The sequence below is a fragment of the Anomalospiza imberbis genome, chromosome 31, assembly GCF_031753505.1.
Source record: "Anomalospiza imberbis isolate Cuckoo-Finch-1a 21T00152 chromosome 31, ASM3175350v1, whole genome shotgun sequence".
Classification (NCBI taxonomy): domain Eukaryota; kingdom Metazoa; phylum Chordata; class Aves; order Passeriformes; family Viduidae; genus Anomalospiza; species Anomalospiza imberbis.
Genome location: NC_089711.1, coordinates 450962 through 474291, shown reverse-complemented (window position 1 = coordinate 474291; position 23330 = coordinate 450962). Strand labels below are relative to the sequence as shown.

General features: G+C 49.6%; 2 protein-coding genes and 1 long non-coding RNA gene across 3 annotated transcripts in view; 1 reads left to right on the top strand and 2 right to left on the bottom strand.

Moving 5' to 3' along the window:
• LOC137463885 (zinc finger protein 436-like) overlaps nucleotides 1-23330 on the bottom strand; it is a 307021-nt gene that overhangs the window by 68853 nt on the left and 214838 nt on the right. The gene's annotated exons all lie outside the window — the stretch shown is intronic.
• Nucleotides 4971-15078, bottom strand: LOC137463870 (E3 ubiquitin-protein ligase BRE1A-like). The gene is made up of 5 exons (XM_068175256.1): nucleotides 14944-15078; nucleotides 7185-7310; nucleotides 6163-6303; nucleotides 5731-5838; nucleotides 4971-5374 (listed from the first exon to the last, which is right to left on the bottom strand). The coding sequence occupies exons 1-5, from the start codon at nucleotides 15076-15078 to the stop codon at nucleotides 5198-5200; spliced, it is 687 nt and encodes a 228-aa protein (XP_068031357.1). The 3' UTR covers nucleotides 4971-5197.
• On the top strand, nucleotides 20608-21734 carry LOC137463900 (uncharacterized). The gene is made up of 3 exons (XR_010993998.1): nucleotides 20608-20777; nucleotides 21124-21241; nucleotides 21619-21734. It is a non-coding gene; the product is annotated as an uncharacterized lncRNA (long non-coding RNA).

Sequence of the window (23330 nt, the reverse complement as noted above, 5' to 3'; positions counted from 1 at the left end):
AGCCCTGCAACAGCATTCAAAAGCTGTCAGTCCAGCCCCTTTCATCCCTGTCCAATGCAGTTACCTGAGCAGAGGGAGAAATCATCTCCTCCAGTGTCTCCAGCACCATGTCCAGATCCACTGGTGGCAATTCCTCTTCCCCAGGAGTATTCCACAGCCGGCCGGGGGCTGTCCATGCTGCATAACCAGCACTGCCAGCTGGACCACTGGGAGCTGAAGTGTCTGGGGTGGCTGCAAGAATCCAAACACATTGGTCAGGCTCCACAATGCGGCTTTGGGACGCAGAGCTCTAGTGCTGCCTTGGACCAAATATCACAGGAAGCACACAGCAACCTCAGTTCCAGAAATTTATTCAGACTTCCCAGGGGATTGGAAGAGCGAGTTCTTCCTCTACAGGAAGATGGTCTACAGGAACCAGCGGAAGGATGAGCTCAGGGAGGCATTTAAGCTCCAGGGGAACCAGTGGAATGATTAGCTCACAGTTGAGATTAAATCTGCCCTTCCTGGTTGCTCTGATGAAACCCCAAGAAGTCCAGATGAGACAAAGACTTTCTTGGGGAGATGCTAGGAAAACCTCAGACTCCTGAGCACCTGCACTTTGCCTGGAAGCGCCTGGAGGCAGCTCTAAACCCTGAGGTGAGGAGCGGCGAGGTCCTGGTAGGGGAGCACTGTGTAGGAGTGGGAAGAAGAAAGGAAGCAAAGGGAAAGCTGGTCTTTGGGCATGTTTCCCTTGGCAGCAACGGTACATCTGTCAGGGAAAACAAAAGCCCCCATCCTCCCAAGCAGGGTGAGAAAAAAGAAAAAAGAAACAACCAACACGTTCAAGGGCTATTCAACTAGCAGCTGCTGGTCTACTGAGCTCTCCCCTATTCGCTCAACTGTCTGGGAAAACTCTCCCGCGTTGCCCTTCCCTGGTAGGAGGCAACTGCCAGAAAGCCAACTGCCAGCTCTCTTCCCCACTGCCCCGGAGGGACAGGAGACTCCCTCCAGCTGGGCCGGAGCAGGACCGAGCCCTCGGCTCACACGCACTCACGGAGAGCTCCCCAAGCACCCCGGGGCCGCGCAAGGAGCAGCGGCAGCCAGGGCGCATGGCAGGGCCAGCTGCAGCCGAGCGGGCCAGGCTGTGGTGAGCGCAGCCGCGGCGGGACTGTCCCGCAGCCCCGGCAGCCCGGCACAGCCGGCACAGCTCCCGGGCCCTGCCGGCACAGCTGCCGTGCCCAAGGACAGCCCCTGTGCCGGCCGGGGCAGCTGCGCTGAGCAGCCCCGGCACGGGCAGGGCCCGCTGCTGCCCCGCCGGGCAGTGCCCACGGCCACAGCCCACGCCACCCTCCGCGCCCGGAGCTCCCACCCCGACTCACCGGCTCTGGGCGGCTGCCCGGCGGGGAAGGAGGGCACCTCCCGCTCCGTGCGCAGCTGCTGGAAGCGGCTGGGCTGGTGGCTGCGCACCTCCCGCCCCGCCGCCAGCCGCTGCCTGTTGGCCCTGGTCAGGCGCTTGATGCGGAGCAGGAGGTCGGGGCGGTCGCGGCGAAAGTTGGGGTTCCTGAAGTGGAGCCAGCTGCCGGCATCGCCCGGCTCAGCTGAGCCAACCCCGCCCGGCACCTTGTGGAAGCCGTAGAGGTTGAGCTGCCGCACGAAGCTGCCGAACTGCGTGGCTTGGAAGGAGTCCGGGGCCGGCCCCGCCCCCTCACTGCCCGCCCCGTGGGCGTCGCCCGGGCTGAGCAGCTCCCGCTCGAAGAGGGAGCGGTGGATGAGCAGCCCCCGGGCCCGGCTGTCCCAGCGCACGGAGCGGACGCGGGGGCTGTTCGCCAGGCGCCACAGCTTGGCGGGGAAGGCGCTGGCTCTGAGCCCGGCGGGCAGCGGCAGCTCCGCCATGGCGCCGCTCGCCGGCTGTCGCCACAACGGCCCCGGCGCAACGGCCGCGGCTGCGCCGGCGGCGCGCGGCCTGAGGGGGGCGCTGCGCTCGGGCCCGCGCGCGCCCAGCCGCACTGGGCGGGGCCGTGCCTGGGCTGTTCTTGTCAGGTGCAGTTCAAAGGCTGCAGGCGCATTGAGGAAGACATTCCACCTATTTGCATCTCCAACCTTTGAAAAGCCCTTGTGTATGAAAAGCTCTGCATCAGCACCAAAAGCTGGTCACAGTGAGACCCAGACGAATTAGCCTCAAGAGCTGCTCTTTGTTCTCTGATTTTGTGTGTCTGCTCCTTCCAGCGCAGGAACACGGAGAAGAGAAATTAGGATGTAAAACCAAGAAGTGGGATCCACAGACCTGCACCTTGGTAGGTATAATAGATCTGGGATGTCCCCACATTCCTGACAAACTTGATGGGCAAGGCACTGAGGTCACTTTTGTTGCCTTCCCTTCCCCTGCCTCCCCCCTTCAGATAATCAGTTTTCTAGAAAGAGCTTTTTCTTTGTGTAGCATCTGGTACCTCACAACCTCCAACATGACTTGTTTAGAACACATGAATATTGCTCCTATCATCAAAACACTAGGAAAGAAGTATTTCAGGCCAATTTTGTAAGTATTTTTATCAAGGCTTTTATGTTCTTGCCTCTACACACGAGCCCAGAAACATATTATAAAAAAAATAAAATGTTAATCATATCTTAAATAAAAATGTTTTGCTTCAAAGCTCCAAACACCAAATCCTTCAACAAATCAGACTTCATCTAAAAGCAAAAATAGAAATGGAAAACTGTCAACCACCTAATAACTACTATTAAGCAAGTATTATTTCTGGTGGCTGTCTGAGGAGTTTCTCCCATGTCAAATGCAAAATACGGATTGCTCTGAATTAGTGCATCACCAACTGTGCCTTTTCCCAAAAGACTCAACTTACTGCTGCCCAACAAAGACATGCTATTTTCTCCTTCAGCCACTGCTCCAGCCTGATCCCCTGGGCACAAGAGATTGCTGTGGGTTTCTGTGGGAAGGGGAGTGGCACAGGCACATCAGTGCCTGCAGACTGTGGCAGAGGGGAGGATCTGCTGTGACAGCAGGTGCACGGGAGACTGGAGATGAGGTTTTTTCTTTCTTGTCTAAGACACTGAATTTAGAGAATGTTTTCATAAAGAATACTGTCACCGCTTTACTTTTTTTACCCCAATACTTACTAGTCCTGATAAATGTTAATTATTTCCATACATTCTGTTTCTCGGTGGTTTAATTAAAAGCACAGAGAAACTCAGTTCTTTCAGAAATGAGCTTGAAATAAGCTGTTACTTTAGAACAAACCCAAAATGTGCATTGTTTCTAAGTGTTAAAATTATGTCCACCGAGAGAAACTCAGTCACTTCCAAAGTGAGCTTGAAATAAGCTTTTGTTTTAAAACAAAACCAAGACTTTTTTCTTGCTAAGGGAGAACAGGAGTTTCCCAAACTCCTCCGTGGAACTAATACAAATTGTTTGAAGTATCCATTTCCTGCCAGGAGCAGAGGGATGCCAACCTGGGCAGAGTTCACACAAAGCTCATTTCAGTAGAAAGGTGATACAAGAGTGACTGGGGACAGACAGAGGGGCTTTGCAGCTCTGCTGGGGCTGCAAAGTTCAGGCTGCTGTTCACAGCTGTAAAAGGAACTCCTGCTGCTCTAGCCAAGGGGTTTGAAGATGCAGACAGTTTATTCATGAGCCAGGTCCTGGTGCCATGAAGAAGCATCTGTACCCCAAAATCTACCAGCAGCATTAGCACATCATTCCTTAGCCAACTTGCTGCCAGAACCTGTAACCCCGGGAGCAATTTCCAGGGAAAGGGGAGCGGGTTCTACTCTCATTCCTTCTAACAGCTCTTACACGATGGCAGGAACTCTCAGCAGCCCAGGTTCCCCTTGGAAAGGCAGGATGCAGTGCTCCTTCTCAGTTCTCAGGATTCCTCATCATTTACAAGGCTTTACTCATATATTCTGAATGTTTTCCCCAAGATAATGAATAGTGTAAGAGCCTGTGATGAACTCCTTTTACTTTGTATCTGGTATTTCCTGCAGGGAGGGGATGGAGGAAGGCAGGAGATTCCATGCTTCAGGGAAGGGACACCCATGAGACAAACTTCTGAAAGGTGCACCTTCCAGGCAAATTAAGTTTACTTAAACACTACATCCCAGGAAGAAATGTCACAAATCAACAAGTTCCCGTTTGGATTTTAGGAACAGGCTTCAAACCCTCCAAGCACAGGGAGCACCGAGACTCTAAGCCACACCACATCCCTGCCAAAATTCCCAGCAGCCATGACAAAATGGCTGCAGAAATAATGCAGCGTCCTGGCCCTCCCGTTGTGTCAGGAATAAGCTACTGGGGATAGAGCCAAAGGGACAAAAGTTGTTCTAGCTGAGCATATCTTGAAAGGAGAGGAAGGAAGAGATCAAGTGTCTCTACTGTAGAAGTTTAAAGCTTGTGAGAAATGTTTCCAAGAACTGGACAAAGGATGGGAGAGCAAACAGTACCAGAGGCAGGAGAACCAGAAAAATAAACCAAAGAACAGCTTTAAGAAGAATTTGTACATAACAAGGTCAATCTTTGTGGTAAAGCTGCAGCAAAGGAACCACTAAAAGCCCTTTTCTGAGAAGGACAATGGCAGCAATGCTTCAGCCTAGGGGAAGGTGAGCACATCAACCAGGGCTTGTCAGTGGAATGCTGTTTTCTAAGGGTCTCCAAGATCTCTCCTTTCTCCTCTGGTGGATATTCAGACGTGTTTGTTTGGGGTAGGGTTTCCTAGTGCACCAGCCCTCGAGGGTTCTTGCCCTGACTCAGGAAGGTGCACAGGTACCTAAGGAATTGCTCCACTGAGTCTACAGATTAATTTCCTTGGTCTCTATTGGGCCTGTTAATTGGGAAACGCTTCCCTCCCAGGAGCAGTGCCATTCCTTGATGGGACTTAATTAGCATCCAAAGCAGAGCCCTCAAATAAAGCTCTCACTAATCTCTGCTGCAGCTCAGCTTCCATCCCACCAAGGCAGCACTTCAGCTGCACGTTCCCACCTTGGCAGTGTGAAAGCAAGGGATGGAAAACTTCCTCTCAGGCACAAAGAGCACACAAAAACTGAGGGCATGACCAAAGGGACAGGGCCAAGAAAGGAAGCAAGATCCAGAGTGTATTTCTTTGGAGACCCCGAAGGCTCCTCCCAGAAGACACTGCAGCTCAGGCAGCAGAAGCTGAGAGGGAGGGAAGGAGGCTGGCTCAGCACCAGCAGGGGCTCTGAGAGGGCCTCAGCCGATGTAGATCCTGTGGGAGTCATTGGCCCCGAAGGCCGCGTTGCACCTGGGGCACTCGCACTGCCGCGTGTCGTAGCGTGTCTTCACACACTCGAAGCAGAAGACGTGGAAGCACCTGGTGAGCACCGCGTCTTTCTTGCGCATGTTGCAGCACGGGCACGACAGGCAGGCCTGCAACACAGACACACAGACACACACACAGACAGACACAGACACACAGACACAGACACACAGACACACACACAGACAGACACACACAGACACACACAGAGACACACACAGACACACACACACACACACAGAGACACAGACACACACACACAGACACAGACACACACTCAGAGCTGTGAGGGGCCCTGCAGCCCAGCTGCAGTGCTCAGAGATGTCTCAACATGTCGGTACTTCCATTCCTCAGAAGGACAAGGTGGTTTCTCCAGTGCCAGAGTACAGACGAGAGATGTCAGACACTGAAAGTGTGCCTACACACCTTCTGACTAAAGTAAAAAGGGAAGCTGACGGACACAGACACTCCCCTTGTAATCCTTGATTTCCTCCATCAGGATCTCATCACAGCTGGGAACCATGTCAGGCTTCTTTGTGGTCTCCAGCTTTCTGTGCAACCTAGAAATATCTTCCTGCGGAAAAACAGGAGACCAAGTGAAGGAGCAGTACATTCTCTGTCAGCTTCTTCAGGGACCAAAGAGAACGTGCACCTGGCTAAGTCTTGCTAGCCATAGTTTCATCCCCTATAATCCAAGAGACAACATGATCATCTGATGCCACAAGTATTGTCAGTTATCAGGGGACAAAATCTGAAAGAGCCAAGACCCGATGAAGCCAAAGTCAAAGTGAAACTGGATACCAAGAGCAGTTCAGCTGAAACCCTCTGCAAGCTCAGTGTACAAGGAGAAGGACACTAAAGCAGACAGATCTTGAAGGATTGTGCATAGGGTATATACCTCAGCCCTTCTGAGGTTGAACATCTCCTTCTCTCTAGTTGCTCTGTTTTCCACAATCTCCTCCTGAAAATCATGTAACTTCTTCTGAGCCAGCTCTAGCTGGGCCTTCAGATCATCTGCAAGCTGGGCTGCATCCATGGCCTGAGAAAGAAAACCAGTACATAAGGAGCAAACACAGAAGAACAGCTCTGGTGGTCTCTAGTCCCTTGTTCTTACCTTATTATCAACAAGTTCTAATCATTTAGCTTCAAGATTCCTTTGGGCAGAGCCAAACCCTGGCACACTGCAAGGCACATCTCTTACAAAAACACCAGTGATCATCCAATTCTCTTCTTAACCTATTTTCAGCCTTCCAGCTTCCATGTCTTCTCTATTAAAGTGTTCAGAGGCAGTTCTATCGCTGCACTAGACAGAACTGCACAATACCTATTTCTAACAATCTCTCTTCACCAGTTCCCTTCTGACTTTATAACCAAGTGCCCTTAATACCACAAGTTGTCCTATTAAACACAGGTCACTGCTGAATTCTCCCCAGCTCCTCTTCACAGGGATATTCCTGCTTTCCTTTCTGCCTGTTTTAATGTAATTTCTGCATTTCTACTAAAACTTAACAACAAAGGCAGCATCAGCTATAAACTTAGACTTATTTTACTGGTAACATTGGTTACTTTACTCGTCTTAGGCATTTGTTGAAAATATTCACATTCCCCAGCTGTATCTCCTTTTGTTTATCCCATCTTTGCAGCAAAAGCTTTGACCCCAGTCCATCTGGCTGCTGTCTCTCTCTTCACCACAGGTTACACAGAAAAACATATGACCTGCTTCTCCTTATCAAAGGAAAACATCAGTCTCCAGTACTTTAATCATAATTCTCTCCAGGACTCCTCAGCCTTCTGATATACTCATCCAAAAGCAGGGAATACCAGGTTCTCTAATCCCAGTGAGAGCTCAGAGCCTTCCATGCCTCCCACAAGGCAGCAGCTCCACCTCACAACCCAAGAGGAAACGAAGGCATCACTCACCTTGCGTTTGCTCATCTCCAGGGCCTGTGTTCGCAGACCCAGCTCCTTCTCTCCCGTTCCAATGCTGCTCTGCAGTGAGTGTTCCTTCTCCTCCAGCTTACGTACAACCTGCAGCTGGGCATCCACCTTGGGAAGGGAGACAGAGGGAACAGAAGGAATTAATGTATGCTCTGTGGGTCTTCAGAGCTGTCATTCGAGCTGCAGGCTAAACCTACTCCTGCTTCCCCATCAGCAGGGAGCACACATTCAGCTTGCCTTTTTCTCCCTGAACAGCTGTGCCTGTATCCAAAGAGCTGTACCCAGATCTCTATGGTCAACACTTTAAAGCTTAGCAGTCAAATATTTGCAACAAAGATTTCTTAATTTTTGGACAGCGGCTTAAAGACTTGCTGCAAGGCAGCGAACCTTGGAACCTTGGAACCTTGGAACCTTGGAACCACAGTGGTTCCAAGGACGACAGGACAGTCATATTCTATGACTACAGAGTCATAGAATGGCCTGGATTGGAAGGGACCTTAAAGATCATCTAGTCCCAGCCTCCCTGGGATAACTTCCTCTGGGGCATGTGTTGTAGATGTCGGGGAACCCAATGGGAAGAATGATGATGTCTGACTTAGTTCAGCAGGCTGAATGATTTCTTTATTATAATTATGCTATGATACATTAATATACTATCCAAAAGAGGATACTAAAAACTACATGCTACTCTCTCTAACTATCATATCTAACTCTTTCCCAACTCGTGACCCTGTTCTCCAGAGTCCAGACACAGGTGGATCCAATTGGCCATCAGGCCCAAACAATCCACCGTGATCCAACCAGGCATTCGCTCTAGGTAAACAATTCTCCAAACACATTCCACAAGAGAAAAACAAGGAGCAGAAATAGAAACTGTTTTCTCTTTCACTTCTCTCTGTGCACCTTTATAAAAATCCTGAGAGAGAGAGAAATGTGCTTGCCACATTTTGGGGTCTCTGCTGAGGTGTGCAGGGATCCCTCACGAGGCACACAGGGATATTTCTGGCCTCTCCTAAGGTGTGCAGGGATCCCTCATGAGCTGTGCGTCAGGGTAAATATGAGGGGTTTTTTACTCTTCTCAGCACAGCAAAGGGACACTTGGCCAAGGTTTTGCAGGGCTGGGAGAAAGCCTCTTGCAAACCCTTGGGCCCAGAAGGCTGCGGGCACAGCGGGCGGGCAGAGCCCGTCCCCTGGGGCCAGGCCGGGCTGCTCAGGCCGGGCCGGGCCAGGCGAGGGCCCCGGCAGGGAAGGGCCGCGGCCCCGGGCTCTGATGAGGCTGCTGAGCTCCGCCCTGGCCCTGAGCTGCAGCCCAAGACATTTACAGCCAGGGCCGTGCACTGGGGCACAGGAGGCACCGGGGCTGCAGCTGAGGCCGCGCCCTCTCGCACTGAAGGGGGCTGGCTCTGTTCCTTGGGAGGATGCAGAGCCTTGTGCCTCGGCCTGATGGTGCAAAAATCCCCCCAGCATCCCTCCGTTTGCAAAAAGAAAGGCTCAGTGCTCATTAATAGGAAAAGCTGTGTGGGTGGCCTGCAGCTCCTGTTCTTTTGTTGCCTGGGCCCCAGTCAATGTCAGCAGGCAAAAGAAAGAATTTGCTGAGGAATGATCTTGGATCAAGCCAAACATTTACAGGCAGGGCAGTCCATTTGTATAGATGGGGGCACACTCTGGGGTGCAGCTAAGGCCATGAGGTCACAGCAGGATCTGGGGTCACAGCAAGCTGAGGTCACAGCAGGCTCTGAGGTCCCAGAGGTGCCAGAGCCCCGTGGTTGCACAGCACCCCATTTAGTTTTGTTGTTGTTGTTGACCCCCTGGGAGCGCTTGTAGTTCTCCACCCCTGCTATTTTTAAATTGATCCAATTGCTTTCTCAGGGGACACTGGTTAACCCAGTGCCCAAGGTTCTTACAAAGCAGGCATGGCTTTGTGGGGTCAACCATTGCTGGTCCTCGCTGCTGCCCAGTGTGCCGCTGTGCTGATGGAATGGGCGCTGGGCTGGCAACGGCGACTCTCTGTTGTGGCCTTGGCAGCAGCTTTGGTCTGGTGTCCTGAGCCACACTCCTCAGAGGCACTTTCCTGTTCCAGACTAGAAGCATATCTTTTAGTGTAGGGGGGTTCTAAAGGTAAGCTCAGAATTGCAGCTGACCCTGTTCATTCACATTTGCAAATGCCATTTCCTCTAAAACTTCTTCCCTTGCATTTTCTTTCCTATCTTGGATTTCAATAGCTCTAGTTAACCTTTCCACCAGTTTCAAAAAAGGCTCTGATGGTAGCTGTGTGATCTTACTACAGGGCCGTCAGGTGGAAGGGCAAAGAAGGCTTTTTCAGCTGCATCTTTGACTCTCTCAAGGACTTCCACAGGGATTACTGCAGCTTGGACTGGGGCCAGAGACCACTGGCTCTCACCGGGAGATGCTCAGTGGTATTTGGCACGCCACTGGCATCCTTTGCTGTGTTTGGATCAGCATGCAAGTCTGGGAGGGCCTCTTTCAGCAGCTGTTTCCATGCCACTTCCCACAGTTTGAATTCTGTAGAGGTCGTGAGGCACGAAAAAAGCTGTTTTAAATCATGTGGGACGAGTACAGTCCTCCCCAGTTCGGCCTTTGAAAGGCCACGGAAGCATGGGCTCTGTGGGCCATACTGTAGGTGTGTTTTGCAAATCTCTCTTATTATTTGCTGTGCCCCTGTCAGGGTCCGCAAATGCATGCAGGGTCCCTGATAGGTTCTTTTTGGAGATCTCAAAGCACAAAAGACACAGCAGGGGACACAACACTTTGCTTAAACAAAAATGCACTTTTATTTAGTGCCAACAACTGCGATAGTGGGAGAGAAATAAAGAGATAGAGTGAAAGATAGAGAAAGAGGGGAAGGGGATTATAGCTACCAGTCTGAAGAGACGAGGCCCTCGGAGCTTGACGAGATGCTCATAGGCTGTCTTCTCCAGGTGGGGTCCGGACAAAGTCCTCAAAACTCCTTCAGTCTTTTAAAGGGTTCCTCAAAGCGGGTGGCATCTGGCCAAAGCAGCAGCTCTCCTGGCTACACGGTGGGTGTGGACTCGTTGTTTTGGGAACCAGTTGTAACCATCGCGTCAGTGCAGGACCAAGAGTACAGGACCGAGGGTACAGGACGAACTGATTAGGGCTCAGTCCACCATGACCAGTCCATTGTTCTCGCACTGAGTTCCCATGGCATTGCATACCAGTCCTTAAGGCTTGGCAGACTTTCCACCTCAGCCAGGCTAGAGCTATTTTTCAGGGTCTGGGGTCTCAGTCCTTGGAGGCAGTCGTGAGGCAAACATGAGGGATTTTCAGACAGACCCTGACACCACCCCGTGACTCACAACTGGCGACGAGAGTACTCCATCAGCAAGGTCTGCAGCGTTGTCACAAAGTCTTCAGGGCTCGACTCATCAGTGTCTGGCAGCATATATCCCAGAAAAACAGAAACCGAAAAGATATCGAAGAGGAAGAGGGAAAAAGTAAAAGAAACAAGGACAGGGATTAAGAAAAGATAGAATAGGAAATAATGATAAATATTGATTATAACAATTTTTCTTATAATTGAAACAATTTCTTTGAAAACAATCAAAACAAATCACAAAATTCTTTTACAAATTTCTTAAGCAAAAATCTCCAAACAAAAACTTAATCACTGTTTAACATTATTAAAACAAACAATACTAATCAAAACAAACAACAAACAACTCTAATTAATTTGCTGTCGCAGGCCTAATTTTTTTACTGCTTGTGTAGTTCTTCTTGTGTCAATAACTCTAGGAATGTCTTTAACAAAAGGGGTTTTTACTGAACTGTTTGCATCTATAATTGATGCCAATCGGGTCAGCTGCCTCATCATTTTCCAATTCAAAATGTATAAAATGGCTGATAAAACAAAACCAATTAAAACCAAGATCAAAAGAACAACAATAGGATGGCACACTTTATTCAGGATGCCTGTAGCAGTAGGTGACCACCCAAAAAGAGTATACCACCATCTGTGTTCAGCATCCTTCCTTACTCTTTCTAAAACGTGATGTATCTCCTTCACATCATGATGGACTGTTACCAGGGTCTTTTGCCCATTTTTCTTGACCTTTTCTAAAATTTCAATTAAGTCCTGGTGAAGCAACAATTGCTTAATCAAAGTAAAATTCATTCCAATAGAGGCATGCAATATCTGGTGATTTAGTGTAAAATTGGATTGTAAAAGGTGGTAAGACATAACTGGGACAGTATAAGAAAAATCACATACTGTAATCGTGGTAAAGTTACAGACACAAAAATTTGAATGATTCTTTGGATTCACTGCTACATTTTCTATAAACACTACATCACAAGCAGTCCACACACACACATACCCATTACCTATGTACACTAATATTGTTACAGGAGTCTCATCAGGGTGAACTTCAAAATGGCAAATATTCTGCTCTGTGTCCAAACAAATGTCTTGAGCTATAATTGCATTGCTTTCACAAATAAAACCTTGATGCTCCCGGACAATACAAGATTCTAAATTTACAGTTTGCCATTTCTTATCAATTTGACGGGCCCATTCTCCATGCTCGGAAGGATAGAGAATAGCTCCATCATGATTCAGTCCTAATGCAATGATAGGGAAAATCAAATGCACTGAAGCATTAGATATCGTTAACACAAAAGCTGTGGCTGTGTTTGTACTTGGGCTGTAAGTGAAGTTCACCAAGTTCCACCAGGATTGGAATTCCTTTTCAAAATCATTTGCATTGTCCCAAATTATTTTTTGAATTTCAGTAGGGAAAATGCCTTCTTCACCTTCTCTTATAATTGAGGCAACAACTGTCTGCATCCAGAGCTGTGCCTGGATGCAGCTAAGGGCCAGGGAAATGTTGTTTTGTGCAACACTAAGTGCATCAATTATTAATTTGTGATCATTCACATTTACCTTTTCCCAATTTGGTAATATGTTCGATAACAACCACTGTTGTGTTCCCAGGGCGGATAAAGAGGACTGCAAGGGTTGTTGTAATTTTGTCAAGTCTCTTGTGGTGGCAACTAGTTTATTCATCAATACTTCTGAATCAATACTGTTTAGGATTCCCAATCCTTTTCCCACAACACCGGTTATGTCTCTTGCCATCCGTTTCTTGGAAGGGTTCTGTTTTCGCAGCCAGGTGGTCCACCCTTGAAACTAAGTTTGCAAAAAGGGTGAACAGTTTGGCTGAATTTCTGAAACACTGTTCTGCATCAGTAATTTAACTTGTTTAAGAGACCATGCCAGATTGAACAATATTTGTTGTTGGCCAGTTTTCTTTATTACATATGGTCCGATTTCAAAGATTTTCGGGGTGAGCATAACTGGTGGTTGGGTGGTGGGTATAGTAGGCATTACTACATTAACATCAAGTCCTCCCCAGTATTTAAATCAATACTTTAAACTTAAAAGAAAGCACTTCAGTATTTTTGGACCAAAACCAAATTACTTCTACAGTTTGTGTTAATGTGAAATTGTGCCAATAACCCTGTACGCTTGGGTGTGTACAAACCTTTTTGTGCTTAAAGAGATCCTTTCACCTTTTTGGCATGCTACCACAATTATTTCAGACCATGGCCACTCAGCTGGTTTCTGGCCATGGGGTTGTGGTAGGATGCAGAAAAGTATCACCAGTTTTATCATGGATTAGGTGGCCTTCATGTCCCTCGGAGTTCTTCTGTAAAAGTAAACACAACAGAATCCTGCCACTATAAGGCAGAAAAGGTTAGAATGATGGAATTATCCGGCGTGTTTTTATCCAGTGTTCTTTTCTTAGAGCATCAGAAGCTGTCCATGCATGTTTATTCAGGGAGGGTTTTAGCACAAGTGGTACTAGCCCTATAGTAAGGGAGGTCCACCAGAACAGGTTGGCAGGGTAATGTGCTGGATTATTAGGATCATCTGGTACACAGCATAGGAGTCAGTGTAGTTACAGACAAGAGAGGTATTCTGTACCTCACGTTGGAAAACACTCCAAACAGCTGTCAGCTCCCTAGCCTGAGCACTGCTTTCTCCCTCAGTAATAATTAGTTCACCAGAAGAAATGTGGGGGGCTGCTGCCCTGTATCTCCACACCTTCCCCTCTCGTTTAGCAGAGGTGTCAGTGAACCAAAAACTTGCTGATTGTTCAGGGGAGAAATGAGGAGCTACTTTGATTACAGAGGCAGGTTTGTCATGGCTGCTATCCAAGCTCTCAGTTTCTAGGATTGCTATAGTTTTTACATCTCCTTCTGTCATTGAGAAAAAGTTACAGTAATGTTCAACCTGAGCATACCACTTTCTAACTGAGGCCCTCTGAGCCACCCCGTCAGGAGGGGGGGTTCCACTAGTGACTGTCTTAATAACCTTGAAGGGGCCCCTTAGCACAATAGGTTGTTGACGTGCTATTTTTTCCACTTCAATGAGAGCCAAACTAACCACAAACAGCCCCTTTTCCTAGGTAGTGTATCTTTTCTCAGTGTCTCTGAAACCACGAGAATAAAAACCAACAGGCCTTGTCGGGCCCTCAGGACACTGCTGCCACATGTGTACTGACAGTCCTGAGGAGGCAAATCCCCATTCTACCTGGAAAGGATCTGTAGGATGGACAGTGCCAAGTGCTTGATAAGCTGTTGCTTCAAAAATCAGCAATTGCAATGCTTTCTCCTGAGAAGGAGTCCAATCCCATTTTACCCCTTTCCTCAACAAGTCCTACAGGGGAACAAATGGGTTGTTCAGGTTACTAGGAAATCTATCTGGTCTTCCTACAGGACATACAGCTGCTGTGGTTTTTTGAATTAAAATCACTGTAGGTTTGAGTGATTCTGGAGGCCCTTGAATTAAAAGGGTCATTATTTTGGGCTTCACAGGTAATTGCATCAGGGATTCAAAACCAGGAATTAATTTATTTTCATTAATCATTTGCAGGCAAGCAGCTTTGTGCACACTTTCTAGGAGTTGGTCGGGGGTACTAATTATAGCTATGGGGTCTCCCCTTTCCAAGGGGTTCATTCCCCCGGCCCAAAAAGCCACACGCTGTGTCAGGGACCATGTGTCACATTTATCTCCCGTTGTTAGGAAGACACCATGTCCCCAATACCCACTGGCTTCTTGTTCTGTTAATTTAATTTGATCTCCTCCAGTGAGTGAGACTCTAAACACATATTCTGTCTCTGATTCTTGAGGGAGACGTGAATATTCTTTCTTTAATTTGGCTAATTCAGTGGCAGTGTATGGTATTTCTTTGGTAGTAATGTGAGGATCAAAATCCTCTTCATTTATAAAATTGTATTCTGTTTTAATGAGAGGTCTCAAATTGGAACAACAAGATTCTCCACAATTTTGTATGTGTACCAATTCTTTCTGGGGGTATATGTGTTTAATGTGGTGTGCTTCTTTCTCTTCTACTTCTTTTGGTGATTCTACATGTTTTAAGTTTTTATCTCTCTCCTCTCTCAGACTTCTTTCATATTCTAATTCTTTCTGCAAAACTTCTACTAGGGTTTGTAGGGAGCCTATTACTGCTTTTTCTTCACTCACCCGTTTATCTCTCTCCTCTCTAATACTCCTTTCATGTTCTAATTCTTTCTGCAAGACTTCTACTAAATTTTGGAGGGAGTCTATGATAGCATGTTCCTCACTTCTTCGCTTGAAGCAAGTTTCTACGGCTGCCATAAGACAAGCTCCCAAAACTGAGCACAAGATGGTTTTATTTTTGCCCAGTTTGAATTTTGTATCATGTTGTAAAGCACATACTCTATCAACCACATTATCCAAATTAAACCAGTTACTTTGTGCCCATTCCTCTCCTCCTGGAGAAGGTTTGGCATTGTGCTTAGCTAGCAAAGCATAAAATCCAGCTTTAGTTTTATCATTGAGGTTATCACTCATTTTGTGAAGGGACCAAAACCACTTTCAGGGAGGTACTCTTAAGTTACACACAAGCACAGCTAAAACTGTTTCCCTTCGCTTCCCTGGAGTGGGTGAGGGCACCAAAACTGCTTGGGAGGTACTCCTTAGTTACAAATAGTTGTCTCCTCAACTGCACCAAACAGCTCAAAAACACACACACAAAATAAAACAACAAAGTCCCATCTTTTGTACAAGTGAGATCTGCTTAAAAATCCTGAAGACAGGGGATGCTTTTCACCTGGGTGTATGCAGTTTGTGGGAAATTCCACTCGCTCCCCTTGCTTTCTAGACAGAGCTCACTGGACGTGGCGTGCTAGGTGCGGCTGAAGCGAGGGTCCTTCCCCTGTTACAAACGACATACAACCCGCAACCCTTAATCTGTCTACCAAGATCCTGCCGACTACGCCAATTTAATGTCAGGGTCCGCAAGTGCATGCAGGGTCCCTGATAGGTTCTTTTTGGAGATCTCAAAGCACAAAAGACACAGCAGGGGACACAACACTTTGCTTAAACAAAAATGCACTTTTATTTAGTGCCAACAACTGCGATAGTGGGAGAGAAATAAAGAGATAGAGTGAAAGATAGAGAAAGAGGGGAAGGGGATTATAGCTACCAGTCTGAAGAGACGAGGCCCTCGGAGCTTGACGAGATGCTCATAGGCTGTCTTCTCCAGGTGGGGTCCGGACAAAGTCCTCAAAACTCCTTCAGTCTTTTAAAGGGTTCCTCAAAGCGGGTGGCATCTGGCCAAAGCAGCAGCTCTCCTGGCTACACGGTGGGTGTGGACTCGTTGTTTTGGGAACCAGTTGTAACCATCGCGTCAGTGCAGGACCAAGAGTACAGGACCGCGGGTACAGGACGAACTGATTAGGGCTCAGTCCACCATGACCAGTCCATTGTTCTCGCACTGAGTTCCCATGGCATCGCATACCAGTCCTTAAGGCTAGGCAGACTTTCCACCTCAGCCAGGCTAGAGCTACTTTTCAGGGTCTAGGGTCTCAGTCCTTGGAGACAGTCGTGAGGCAAACATGAGGGATTTTCAGACACACCCTGACAAATGTCTGCATCTTCAAACCCCTTGGCTAGAGCAGCAGGAGTTCCTTTTACAGCTGTGAACAGCAGCCTGAACTTTGCAGCCCCAGCAGAGCTGCAAAGCCCCTCTGTCCGTCCCCAGTCACTCTTGTATCACCTTTCTACTGAAATGAGCTTTGTGTGAACTCTGCCCAGGTTGGCATCCCTCTGCTCCTGGCAGCAAATGGATACTTCAAACAATTTGTATTAGTTCCACGGAGGAGTTTGGGAAACTCCTGTTCTCCCTTAGCAAGAAAAAAGTCTTGGTTTTGTTTTAAAACAAAAGCTTATTTCAAGCTCACTTTGGAAGTGACTGAGTTTCTCTCGGTGGACATAATTTTAACACTTAGAAACAATGCACATTTTGGGTTTGTTCTAAAGTAACAGCTTATTTCAAGCTCATTTCTGAAAGAACTGAGTTTCTCTGTGCTTTTAATTAAACCACCGAGAAACAGAATGTATGGAAATAATTAACATTTATCAGGACTAGTAAGTATTGGGGTAAAAAAAGTAAAGCGGTGACAGTATTCTTTATGAAAACATTCTCTAAATTCAGTGTCTTAGACAAGAAAGAAAAAACCTCATCTCCAGTCTCCCGTGCACCTGCTGTGACAGCAGATCCTCCCCTCTGCCACAGTCTGCAGGCACTGATGTGCCTGTGCCACTCCCCTTCCCACAGAAACCCACAGCAATCTCTTGTCCCCAGGGGATCAGGCTGGAGCAGTGGCTGAAGGAGAAAATAGTATGTCTTTGTTGGGCAGCAGTAAGTTGAGTCTTTTGGGAAAAGGCACAGTTGGTGATGCACTAATTCAGAGCAATCCGTATTTTGCATTTGACATGGGAGAAACTCCTCAGACAGCCACCAGAAATAATACTTGCTTAATAGTAGTTATTAGGTGGTTGACAGTTTCCCATTTATATTTGTGCTTTTAAATGAAGACTGATTTGTTGAAGGATTTGGTGTTTGGAGCTTTGAAGCAAAACATTTTTGTTTAAGATATGATTAACATTTTACATTTTTTTTATAATATGTTTCTGGGCTCGTGTGTAGAGATAAGAACATAAAAGCCTTGATAAAAATACTTACAAAATTGGCCTGAAATACTTATTTCCTAGTGTTTTGATGAAAAGAGCAATATTCATTTGTTCCAAACAAGTCATGTTGGAGGTTGTGAGGTACCAGATGCTACACAAAGAAAAAGCTCTTTCTAGAAAACTGATTATCTGAAGGGGGGAGGCAGGGGAAGGGAAGGCAACGAAAGTAACCTCAGTGTCTTGCCCATCAAGTTTGTCAGGAATGTGGGGCCATCCCAGATCCCTATACCTACCAAGGTGCAGGCCTGTAGATCCCACTTCTTGGTTTTACATCCTAATTTCTCTTCCCCATGTTCCTGCACTGGAAGGAGCAGACACACAAAATCAGAGAACAAAGAGCAGCTCTTGAGGCTAATTCATCTGGGTCTCACTGTGACCAGCTTTTGGTGCTGATGCAGAGCTTTTCATACACAAGGGCTTTTCAAAGGTTGGAGATGCAAATAGGTGGAATGTCTTCCTCAATGCGCCTGCAGCCTTTGAACTGCACCTGACAAGAACAGCCCAGGCACGGCCCCGCCCAGTGCGGCTGGGCGCGCGCGGGCCCGAGCGCAGCGCCCCCCTCAGGCCGCGCGCCGCCGGCGCAGCCGCGGCCGTTGCGCCGGGGCCGTTGTGGCGACAGCCGGCGAGCGGCGCCATGGCGGAGCTGCCGCTGCCCGCCGGGCTCAGAGCCAGCGCCTTCCCCGCCAAGCTGTGGCGCCTGGCGAACAGCCCCCGCGTCCGCTCCGTGCGCTGGGACAGCCGGGCCCGGGGGCTGCTCATCCACCGCTCCCTCTTCGAGCGGGAGCTGCTCAGCCCGGGCGACGCCCAGGGCCCGGCCCCGCACACCTTCAGGGCCACGCAGTTCCGCAGCTTCGTGCGCCAGCTCTACCGCTACGGCTTCCGCAGGGTGCCGGGCCGGGTTGGCTCAGCTGCGCCGGGCGATGCCGGGGCTTGGCTCCACTACGGCAACCCCTGCTTTCGCCGCGACCGCCCCGACCTCCTGCTCCGCATCAGGCGCCGGAGCGCGGCCAACAGGCAGCGGCCGGCGGCGGGGCGGGAGGGCCGCAGGCGCCCGCCCCGCGGCTCCCAGCAGCTCCCCGGGGCGCGGCCGCTGCCGCACGGGCGGGACGGGCGCAGCCGCTTCAAGCCGCTCTCCAGGGAGCGGCCGCCGCTGCCGCCCGGGCGCCCGCCCAGCGGCTTCCTGCTGCTGCACAGGGAGCGGACGCTGCCGGACGGGCGGGAGCTGCGCAGCCCCCGGCCTGGCCGCTTCCAGCCGCCCCCCGGGCAGCGGCCGCTGCTCGCCCGGCGCCCGCCCTGCGGCTTCCACCTGCTGCACAGGGACCGGCCGGTGCCGGCCCGGCGGGAGGGGCCGAGCCGCTTCCAGGAGCTCTATGGGGAGCGGCCGCCGCCCGCCGAGCGGGAGGTGCTGCGCATCCCGCCCTGCGGCTTCTTCGGTTTCTACGGGGAGCCGCTGCTGCCGCTCGGGCGGGAGGGGCCTCGCAGCCGCTTCCAGCAGCTCTACGGGGGGCAGCTGCCTCCGATCGACCGGGAGGTGCTCAGGATCCAGCCCTGCAGCTTCCAGCAGCTCCACAGGGAGCAGCAGCCCCCAGCCCACGACCCGCGAGGTAGGAAAAGAGTTGTAGCCTTGCTTTTCCCCAAAAGGTCATGAAAAGTGACTGTTTGAAGTATTTTTCCACAAGGCTCTCTCATTCTCAGCCCAAAATTCTCAAGCTTATTTAGAAGGGGCACCTAGAAAGGCAAAAGATTCTCTGCCTGGTTTTCCTGCCTGCTTCCTGTGATGTTTGATCCAAGGCAGCAACAGAGATCAGTTTCCCAGAGCCACGTTGTGGAGTGTGACCAATGTCTTTGGATTCTTGCAGCCACCTCGGGCACTTCAGCCCCCAGCGCTCCACCTGGCAGTGCAGGTTGTGCAGCATCGATGGCCTCCGGCTCAGCCTGGAATGCACCTGGTGAAGAGCAGGTGCCACCAGTGGATCTTTGCTTTGCCGTAGAGCAAATGATCCGGGAGATCAGGAGATCCCTGCCTGAAAGGTCTCCCTCTGCTCAGGTAACCCATTGGAGGGGAATGGAAGAGGCTGGGCTGAAAGCTTTGGAATGCTGTTACATGGAGAAGGAGAGTAACCGTATCCTTAATGTGATTCCAGCAAAATACTGAATGATCTTTAGTTTTCTTTTTTTTTCTATTGTTCTTTCAAGGGCAATAAGAATGTTGCCCCTGAGTCTTCAGGAGGGGAGCCTGTGAACCGGGCTGCAGCAGAGGAAACTTCATCTGGCACCGAGAGCTGCGAAAACAGTTCCCCAGAGCCCGAGGAGCCTGGTAAGGACAGAGCCCCCGTTGGTTTAGAGAGGTGTGAGACGGCTGCTCTGAGCCTGCCTCTGGCAGGAAGGGAGACGAGAAGAGTTGAGCTCTTGTCTGCAGGGTTGGTGCTTCCTGGTGCCTTTAGTTCAAAGGCACATGCACAACCTGCCCGAGCCCTGCCCTCCACGCTTCGCCAGAGGCTTGGGCACTGAGTCCTCTGCTGTGGCAAGAGAGCAGGGAATAAACCTGACCTTGTGGGAGTTGTGTCACCAAGCTGGGTGTCCCAGTCTGGTTCATACCTCAGCCCCCAGCAGCCTTTGGGCATTTCAGTGAGGACTGTGGTCTCTCTGTCACTGGGACTGTCTGTGTTTCAAGCTCTCGTGGGTGCCATTTGCACTGTGGGTGCTGAGACATTATTAGGATACTTAAATACTTTACACAGTTCCGTTTTGAAAACTTGGAAGGATCCCTGTTCTTTAAAGAGCAGGCTTCAAATTGCCAAGTGAGAGTCTGCCTTTCAGGCCATCTTTTAATGTCCCTGATAGAAGGACAATTGGTGCTCAAGGGACACTTGCACAAGGGCCAGTGTTGTCTCAGTGTTCCCTTTGCTTCCCAGATCCCATGTGATCAACGTGTCCAGGAGGGCTGCCCTGTGTGCCAGGAAGAGACAGAGGGAGAGCCTGTGACCATTAGGCAGGTGGAATTCTTCTGTCTCGAGTTATGTTTATAGATGTGTATAGCTATATTTATTGATATATGTATTGTATTTATAGATTTATGTAGTTATATTTATCTATCTACATAGACAGAGATTTGTCTAGTTAATTTATTTTTAGTTTTAGGTGTATATATTTATATTTTTCGATGTGCAGTTATAGTTGTAGATGTCCATAGTTGCATTTATACATGTGTATAGTTACATTTACATATAAATAGTTATATTTGTAGATAGGCATATTTATATTGATATGTGGGGGTTTAGTTACATAGATTGATATCTGTATAGGTGTAGGCCTCTTTTTAACCTCTTCCCCTGCTCTGCTTCCTCCCTCACCTCTTGCTTTTCCCCCGTGCCCCCTGTGTCCCCTCTCCCTGTGCTGGGTCCGAGCTGGCGGCCGGGCCGGGCGGAGCAGCAGTTCCAGTCCCGGGCGTCCCTGGAGCGGTGGGAGCTGCCGGTGGCCCCAGGCACTGTCCCCTGAGGAGCTGCTGAAGGACGGTGAGACTGAGGGGGCTGAGGGGGCGGTGACGCTGAAGGGACGGTGACCCTGAGGTGCTGCTGGGGCTGAGGGCTGTGGGGCAGCCGAGGGCGATGGTGGCACTGAGGTGACAGGGAAGTGGCACAGGCCGAGGGGTGGCGGGTCTAGGGGGACGGGATGGGTCAGAAGGGACTGAGGGGCTGAGAGGACTGTGAGGGGCTGAAGAAACTGAAGGGGGCTGGGGCTTTGCCGAGAGCATGGCAGGGCTGAGGGGATGGAGGGGGCCGGCAGGGAGCACAGAGGGCTCCGGGACTGCAGCTCTGCCAGGCCTTGGAACCAGTTGCAGAGCCTCCGCTTTTGCCACAGCTGCAGTGGAGACCTTGAGGACAGCCGGAGACTGACGGGAGCCAGCAGGGAGAAGCTGAAGGCCAGCAGCAAGAGCAGGGAACGGGGACCTGCTGCTGGCACGCTGGAGAGAGCCCGGGTGAGGCCACAGGGCCGGGGAGGCAGGGTGGGGCTGAGGGTGGCGTGGGCTGTGGCCGTGGGCACTGCCCGGCGGGGCAGCAGCGGGCCCTGCCCGTGCTGGGGCTGCTCAGCGCAGCTGCCCCGGCCGGCACAGGGGCTGTCCTTGGGCAAGGCAGCTGTGCCGGCAGGGCCCGGGAGCTGTGCCGGCTGTGCCGGGCTGCCGGGGCTGCGGGACAGTCCCGCCGCGGCTGCGCTCACCACAGCCTGGCCCGCTCGGCTGCTTTTTCTTTCTGACCCTCCTGGGGAGGCTCTGAGTTCTTCCCTTCCCTGATGGAAGTGCAGCTGCTGCCAAGGAAAACGTCCCCATACTGACTCAGTGCTCCCTTTGCTTCCCAGCTGTGCCATCTGCCGTCCCTGTCCAGGAGAGCTGCTCTGCACGGGAGGAAGAGCCCGAAGGAGAGGCTTTGAAGATGGGGCAGCTGGGATCCCTCTGCTTGCTGTTCTGTTTTAAGTTATGTTGCAGTTATGTTTGTGTTGATGCAGTTGGATGGGTATTTACCTTAGAACAGTGATATTTGTATATTTATAGACGGGTTTGGTTTATATATCTATTGATATATATATATATATGTATGTATGTCTCTTGTATGTAGCATGTGATGTTTATATTTACATCTGTAGACTGTTATACTTGTATGTGCATTTATATATATGTGCATGTACATATGTATTTAATTTTATTTTAAGATGGATGGAGGGCATTGTTGTATAAGTCTACTGATTGAATTCTTAGTGTAGGGCTATTTAGAGAGGGTATGCATATTTCTTTATTTCTATATGGGCTCTACACTTGTAGAAATATGTAATAAATTAAGTTGTTAAACACGTAATTAACCTTTGTGTATAGTTAGTTGCTGTAGAGGTGGGCAATAAATTAAGTTTTATTAACTGAAGTTGGTATTTGTATATTTTTACCTAGACTGGTTGTAATAATCTAATAAATTCCTGGTTTTAACCTAAATTGAGATTTGCATAGTTCTGTATTGTCAGTGTGGTTGTAGCAATTTGTAATAAATGACATTTTCCAATGGATGAAATGGATTCTCGTGTGTTTGTCGATCAGCAGTGCGGCTGTAGCAATCTGCAGGAAATGCCATTTGTCAACTGCAGTGGGTGTTTTGTGATTTGTGCCACCCAGAGCCACGAGCAGATGTAAATGCAGGAGGATTTTGGCCATGAAAATCTCCAGCCATGCCCAGCACATGCCCCACTTGCACTCTGGCTGGGCAAGGGAAGGGCAGATTTGGGATGGCAGCAGAGCCACGCGTTGGCTCAGAACTCGCTGCAAAGGCCTGCTGAGGAGACTCCGGGACTCCACTGGGAGTAGAACTCCGAGCAGGAGCCACCCTGGCAGCAGAAATCATTCACCATGAAAAAAAGAGAGCAAATGTGGGAAAGCAGATGTGGGGATGCTCTGTGAGTCTGATAAAATGCTCTCAATCACGGCTGCCTAGGCAGGTCTCCTGCAAAAATATTTTGTTAAAAACTGAACACCTCCCGTGAAAGATAGATTGCGCTTTCCCCTTCACTTACCTTGCTGTGCGAGTGGAGACACTCTGTCCTTCTCACTGAGAATTTGTGCCCCTCAGCACCTGACATTAACTCAAAGATTATGTGCTACCACTTGGCACCATAAAGGAAAAGAGCCCTGCCCTCGTGACAGTGTTTGCAAAGTCTTCCCTCCTCCTGTCCCCACATGTCCCAAACGGAACCATCCCCTTGCTGTCCAAACTGTGCCTGGGGTGACTGAGGGCTCCAGGAGCTCAGGAGGGTGCAAGAGCACTGCAGGTGGAAGCTTTTGCAAAGCTTCCTGAGCATCAGTAAACTCTGGCTTTGCCAGGCTTCCCCTGGAATGTTGTCCTACTCAAGAATGATCTTGGAGGACACTGTGCCTCCAACTCACTCAAGTAAAGTTTGTTTTCTTCAAGGCTTGAATAGAGGAAAATGAAAATTGTGACTGTTAGAGTGAAATTTGGGGTTTGGTGCAGCTGGGTTTGCTCCATTCTTTATTGTGGAAAGTAGGGTAAAAGCTTTAAATTCCCAGCAGA

Bases quoted from the DNA above. Each gene is read 5' to 3' on its own strand.
- LOC137463870 (XM_068175256.1), bottom strand. From the start codon at position 15,078: ATGAGTGATAACCTCAATGATAAAACTAAAGCTGGATTTTATGCTTTG. The intron at 6,304-7,184 runs GTGAGTGATGCC...TTTCTTTCTCAG, and splicing joins TGGAGATGAGCAAACGCAAG to GCCATGGATGCAGCCCAGCT. The intron at 5,839-6,162 runs GTATATACCCTA...GTTTTTCCGCAG, and splicing joins TCAACCTCAGAAGGGCTGAG to GAAGATATTTCTAGGTTGCA.